This window comes from Camelina sativa, chromosome 10 (genome assembly GCF_000633955.1).
Source record: "Camelina sativa cultivar DH55 chromosome 10, Cs, whole genome shotgun sequence".
Classification (NCBI taxonomy): Eukaryota; Viridiplantae; Streptophyta; class Magnoliopsida; order Brassicales; family Brassicaceae; genus Camelina; species Camelina sativa.
Window position 1 is genome coordinate 4,699,211 of NC_025694.1, and position 6,426 is coordinate 4,705,636.

Below are 6,426 nucleotides of genomic sequence, written 5' to 3' on the forward strand. Positions count from 1 at the left end.
TTTTTTTTTTTGGGGGGGGGGGGGGATGTGGGTCCTAAATGACAGAGCAACAATTCGCTGGCCATGGCCGTCAACGGCGATGTCAAAAGGTGTTTACTTCTCCAGCGATCAAACTCTGCATCACGTAAAGATTCTTCCTTTTATTATTTCTTCTAGTTTTTAAGTAGTAGACATGTCATGTAAGTGGTTAGTGCTTTCCTATAACATTATATAAAATGCTGGTTTCAATTTGCAACCATGTGATGTTTTCTTTGGATTTTTTTCGTGGATACTTTACAGTTTCTTGCTATAGACTTGCTTTATTGCCTACCTACTTTTGAACTCACGTGATTCTCTACGCAAATTAAGGAAACTCATGATTCGTCGTTGTCGTTAGATTTGGCACAAATCATGTAAACGCTTTTGTTACCTGCTCCCACTGTATGATCTTTTCTTGGATTTTTCTCTCACTTACAATTGCTGTGAAGCCTTTTCTCTGTTGCTCACCTAACTATCCAACTAACATGATTTTTTCAATGGGTTTAAGGAAAAAAGAAATCTTTTGTCAACTAAAAAGCTTATGATTTGTTAATGTCTGTTGGCAGGAATTGAACGTGACACACACTAGCTCGCTCCTAAATTCTCAAGGTGATGTTAACTACGAAGCCGTTCCGAAATGGCCGTGGCTCGTGTTCTTATCAGGAGCAATGGGCTGTTTGATCTGCAGTTCCATGTCGCATCTCTTTGCTTGCCACTCTAGAAGATTCAATCTCTTCTTCTGGCGCCTAGACTACGCTGGAATCTCCCTCATGATCGTCTGTTCCTTCTTCGCACCTATCTACTATGCATTCTCCTGTCATACTTACTGGCGTCTCTTCTACCTCTCCTCGATCTCAATCCTTGGTCTACTCGCCATCATCACCCTACTCTCTCCATCTCTCTCAGCTCCACGTTTCAGATCTTTCAGAGCAACTCTTTTCTTAACAATGGGATTCTCTGGCGTCATACCGGCCTCACATGTGCTTTACCTTCACAAGGATCACCCTAACGTGCTTATCGCTCTCGTATACGAACTTGCGATGGCTGTGTTGTATGCAACGGGGGCAGCGTTTTACGTTACCCGCATCCCTGAAAGATGGAAGCCAGGAGCCTTCGATATCGCAGGACATAGCCATCAGATATTCCATGTGTTTGTAGTCTTAGGAGCTCTTGCTCATAGTGTCGCCAGTCTTCTTATCATGGATTTTCGACGGGCTTCACCTTCTTGTGCCTTTTAAAAACATTGTAAAACATTTTAGTGATACGTATTTCATTCAATGTATGAATATGTATGTGTGTCTCCATAGAAGACGCAATGTACACTATCCAAGTTATTCCCAAGTGAACAAAAAGTCACTTTCTCTTATAAGTTCAACCTTCTAGATTCCATAGACAGATCTAATCTAGTTTGAATATTGTGATGAACTAAGCAGAGCTTTTGTACTTGCTTAGTGACTTGACCAATCACCACTATTATAGAAGGAATCAAGGAATCTTTAATCAGTTGTATCATTGGAAAATGAGAGTATAAGAAAGATACAGAGAGGAACAACAAGAAAAGCAGCAATCTTCAAAAGTTGCTCTGTTTCTTTAGAGATCACACCTATTCTTGACCAATCACCACTATACCTGAAGAAGAACACTATGATAATCATTATATATATACTCTGCAACCTCTCGTGCTTGTGAGGGTTAAAAAATCTTACCCAGCATCAATGAATCCCAAACCCAAAACAGCGATAGCAGATCGAGCAAGAATTGTGTTGGGGACTTTGATTCGCAAGAGAGGTCCTTTTTCGTTTGATTTCTCAGCAAAGTCTCTCTTCTTCGACATTATCGTGAAGCCATTAGTCAAACTTCGGAGTTTGTTGTCGCTGGGAGAGAATGAGATGAAGCTACTGTGTTGTAAGGTCAGCATTTTCACTTTCCCGGAATGAGATTTCTCCTCAGACATGGTGATAAGGGGGCAATGTTGTTTTTGTGATAACAGCAAAGGGTTGAGGGTAATTAAGTAATTTGACTTAACAATTCTGAAGCTTTTCTTTTCCACCATAGTGTTCTTTGGTTTGCTCCTAAAACCCTAGAAAGTTTGGGAGCTATGGAGATGCAGGATTCGTTCCAGGTCCATAGGATACCACAATCGAAGTACGTAGACGGAGTAAGATGGCTTCCACAAGCTTCCGCTTTGAATCGTTTCTTCGCAACAGCGTTCTACGACCCGGATTGTGATTCTTCGTCAATCGAGATCCAATCGCTTGACCCAAACCCTAGAGGGAATCAGAGCACGAACCCTTTGATCGAGTCTATATCTTCATGGACTTCACCTTCTCGCGTTTCGTCACTGGAAATCGCTGGAAACGGCGGTGGTGGCGGTTCATTCAAACCTATGGTTTCAGCAGCCACGTCTTCTGGTTCCCTTCATGTTCTGATGGTTGATTTGGTGGAAGGAGCTGCGATTGATGAGGTATACGTGGCGGAAGGTGAGAAGTTCCATGTGGGACGCGTGGAAGGAGTGGATTGGAGGGAGGGAGGAGAATGTGTGACTGTTGGTGAAGATGGGAGAGTGAATGTAGTGAAGATTGTGAATGGTGAAGGTTTGAGATACAGAAAGGTCTTTGATGGGAATGGGCTTGTGGCTTATAGAGCTGTGAAATGGGCGTCGCCTACTGAGTTTGTCACTGGAGGATATGGTTTTGGTTTGCAATTGTGGGATCAGAGGAAGTCTGGTGAAGCTGTTTCGCAGCTCAAAGGGAACTGGTGAGTTCTCAGCTCTGTTTAAAGAGTTTGATTAGTAGTTGAATAAATGCTAGTTTAATATGGTTTTGAATTCTTGGCATGATTGCTTTTCAATGATATTGAACATCAAAGTTGTTCGATTGGGTTGAAGTATATTACTCTCTATCATTTGATTCTCTGAGTTGTTTAGCAAGTTAAAGTTGGGAATGGGAAAGGTGAATCCTTTGATCTAATAGTGTATTTAAGAAAACATGCACTTCTTGTGTTTCATCTGATGATATTAACATTGTTGCAGGTTTGAAGGCAAAACTTCTGCAGTTGTCCATTCCATTGACATTCATCCATCTCGAAAGCACACTTGCATTGTAAGTATTTTCTTCTGTGTGAGGCGTGTGTTAGAGATATCTGGTTTTATCCACTCGAAGTTTTAACAACCTTGGACAAGTATACACTGATGAATATGAGACTTTTCAGTGTGATCCTCTGATAAGTTTTTGTGTGATCCTCAATCTTATTATTTGCCAAATTTTAAGGTCTATAGCCTCTGATAATTTTCCGTCAACCTGTCCTTTTTTACTTAAGTTCGGAAAACTAATCTTACATTTTCTTTCTTCTGAAATTTAAATGAACCTTTGGTGCCTATGTTGGAATATTAAACCACCTTGCGGCAGGAGGATATCCTCTTTATACCTTATAATAAGTCCTGCACTAATTTTAAGAACATTTTTTTTTCTTGCTCACTAACTAACAAACATTCAGTGTATCTGATTGGTCTATCATATTTAAAACTGAACTGACGCACTGAGATTTATTGGATAATGTATTAATATCGCCACAAGTTAGAAGCATGATCTAATGACTTTATCTTGATGCGATGTGTTTAGGCGGGAGGTTCTTCGGGTACTGTTTTTGCTTGGGATCTTCGGTGGCCGCAGCAACCCATCGTTCTTTCTGGTGTTGGAGCAAGTGAGAATATTAACAATCCTCTGTCTGAAAGTGAGGTATGGGAAGTTAAGTATGACTCATACACAAAATCCAACATCTCATCCTCAAGGATTCTCCCTGTTATGACCTGCTCAGAAGATGGAATCCTTGGTGTCATCGAGCAAGGTACTAAGACTTTCTCTACCACATTACTTCTTCTCTCTTGTATATATTACAGAAACAATTGTTCCTTTTTTGTTTTTGTCCTGCCTATTTTTGCTTTAGGGGAAGAACCGATCGAGCTTCTGGCTGAACCTTGTGCCATTAACAGTTTTGACATCGACAGACAAAATCCACAGGTGAAAAACATCATCGAACTCTGTTTCAATCTACTAGTTTACTTTGACCAAGTGTGTCTTCTTAAGCTAGTTACACTGGATTCTACAGGATGTGATATGTAGCTTAGAGTGGGAATCAATTGCAGTCTTCTCAAGGCCTTAGTAAAAAGAAAGAATCAAATCCCCAGGTATATCGATATGGAATCTTGCATGGTAGTACGATATGTTTTTTGGTTTGCTTCTGTGAGCCACAACAAAAGCAGTTGAGGAATGTGAGGATAGATGGTGAGAGACAAGCTTTAAGGAAGAGGATGATGGAATCACAATTTGACTGTGTTCATAAGTTTCATTGTAACAAGATCTTAATACAATCTGCACAAACATGAGTTTTGTATTCATCTTAAAGTTTAGTGATCTTGAAGATTTGCAATTCTTGCTTGAATTTTACATCTGAATCTCTGTCGCTGTATGAGTGTGTATACCGACACTAAGTTCAACCTCAAAGGCGACAATGACACACGTGGAAGAAAAGAAGTCGGCCAAAGTAGGTCCTACCGGAGCTAATACTTGGCCCTGTAATGAGCCGTTGAAAAATCTTGAAACCTCTTCTCTCTCTCTTTTTGTATTCTTTTTCAATTCTTTTAAAAGAGTTGGGAGATTTTTTTTTTAAAAGAGTTAAAGAGAATTTGGTAACAAGAACTTTTCAAACCACAAAAAAAAAAAAAAAAGAGAAAGACATGCCCCACGCAAAATTTAAAGGTCTCATTAAGCTTTAATGATTCAAAGATTATTTACCAAATACTATTCCAGCTCTTATCTTAAGATATTCCAGAATATCATCATTATTTAATTTATTTTCTACTGTTCTTTTATTATATCAGACCCTTTCCTTTTTTTTTAAAAAAAATTTCCTGTATGAATAAGTTTTTGTTAATGAGAATTTCTCATTCCAACTGCGAAATTGATTCTTTCTTATGCTGAGCAAAAAGTTGAAGAACTTTGTCCTGTTTATGATCTGAGATATTTTTGTAGTTTTGTCTTCAAAATCATAATTGTTTTGGTCTGGCGTGCCTTTTGTGATTGATTATATTCCCTTTTGGATAATTCCCCCCCTTTAATACTTCTGTGTAATTCTCCAAAAATCTTTCAACCTCCTCTATCTGAAGCATTTCCTCTGTTCAAGAGATTAATATAGTCATCACTAGCTCGCATCCCAAGTTCATCAATCATTCTTCTGTGCAATTATCCTGGTACAATGAGTTCTACTTATCTTATTAAGAAAAAGAAAAAATTACTGTTTACATGAAGTAACAATTAGAGAACATTATGTAACTATAAACCTTTTCTCTTTCTATGCGTGTAATTAATTTGCAGAAACATGGTTGAACGAAGCCGCAGCTTTAGAATACCTGGAGCTGAGAAATCTGATCTAAGAATTGCCCTTTATGAGCGCAAAGAAGTTGTTGAGAGGCTGCAAGATGAGTTGAATGCAGAGAGAGAAGCATCTGCAACGTCAGCGAGCGAGGCCATGTCAATGATTCTTAGGCTGCAAGGAGAGAAAGCTGAGTTGGCAATGGAAGCTGGTCAGTACAAGAGAATGGTCGAAGAGCAAATGTCTCACGCTGAGATGTCGTTTGCGCTTTTGGAGGATGTGATTTACCAGAAAGAGATTGAAGTCACTGCTCTTGCGTATCAAGTTGACGTTTACAGAAGCCAGCTTTTGAGCTTGGGGTTTAGTGATTTGAGTAGCTTAGATGCTAAGCTTCAAGAGAATGATGATCAAGATGAGAATATATTGAATATGAATGATTTGTCACTGAGTGATAGATCTCAAACACCCTCTTCAGAATTGGTTACAGATCTTTCGATTCCCGAGGAGAAGGAAATTATCGAGCAGACCTTGGATTCGCAGAAGAGTTCCTTAGATGTGTATTGGGAGCAGATCAAGAAACTGAATGAGCAAGTAAAAGAGCTTACCGGTTATAGAGATTCGATGCGAGATCAGCACAATACTTCAATGTCTGAATCTGGACTAAACAAGGGAGAAGAAGATGGTGCAAGCTCATCAAACTTTCAAGAAGATACACAAAAAAGAAAAGAGGAAGCAAAGAGTGTGCGTAAAACTGATGACACAATGGTGATAAAAGTTGCAAAGCAGAAAAAGATTGAAAAGAAATCACCTAAACAGACGAGAGACAGAAGCGGTAAGAGAAACCGTGCAGAGTATCAAGCTGAATTGCTGCAGTTAAGACAGAGAGTTGAGAGGCTTGAGCGAGGAAAAACAAACACAGAGCCTGAAACCAGTGGAGTGATCAAGCAAGAAGAGATAAGTCTACTGAAGGAAGTGAGAGAGGAGCAAATTTCTTCTGTTGAATCATCTGAAGTAGAGAAGAGCTCGAATACAATGGAA

The 6,426-nt window shown here is 39.4% G+C and overlaps 4 protein-coding genes across 4 annotated transcripts in view; 3 read left to right on the forward strand and 1 right to left on the reverse strand.

Annotated features, from left to right (window-relative positions):
- LOC104717107 (heptahelical transmembrane protein 2) overlaps window positions 1–1,409 on the forward strand; it is a 2,624-nt gene extending 1,215 nt beyond the window's left edge. The window contains exons 3-4 of the mRNA XM_010434634.2: window positions 46–124; window positions 585–1,409. Of these exons, the coding sequence (XP_010432936.1) occupies window positions 46–124; window positions 585–1,256 (751 nt within the window). The 3' untranslated portion in view covers window positions 1,257–1,409. The remainder of the gene's footprint in view (window positions 1–45; window positions 125–584) is intronic.
- Window positions 1,297–2,080, reverse strand: LOC104717106. The gene is made up of 2 exons (XM_010434633.2): window positions 1,725–2,080; window positions 1,297–1,647 (listed from the first exon to the last, which is right to left on the reverse strand). Exons 1-2 carry the CDS (start codon window positions 2,069–2,071, stop codon window positions 1,515–1,517), a joined length of 480 nt encoding a protein of 159 aa, XP_010432935.2. The 5' UTR covers window positions 2,072–2,080; the 3' UTR covers window positions 1,297–1,514.
- Window positions 2,096–4,430, forward strand: LOC104717105 (nuclear pore complex protein NUP43). The gene is made up of 5 exons (XM_010434632.2): window positions 2,096–2,775; window positions 3,050–3,119; window positions 3,639–3,864; window positions 3,964–4,037; window positions 4,126–4,430. The coding sequence occupies exons 1-5, from the start codon at window positions 2,117–2,119 to the stop codon at window positions 4,177–4,179; spliced, it is 1,083 nt and encodes a 360-aa protein (XP_010432934.1). The 5' UTR covers window positions 2,096–2,116; the 3' UTR covers window positions 4,180–4,430.
- The window catches only part of LOC104717108 (myosin-binding protein 3-like), a gene marked incomplete in the record, with an annotated part of 3,220 nt that continues 1,522 nt past the window's right edge, over window positions 4,729–6,426 (forward strand). Inside the window, 2 exon segments of the mRNA XM_019231121.1 lie at window positions 4,729–5,266; window positions 5,391–6,279. Coding sequence (XP_019086666.1) covers window positions 5,395–6,279 — 885 coding nt within the window.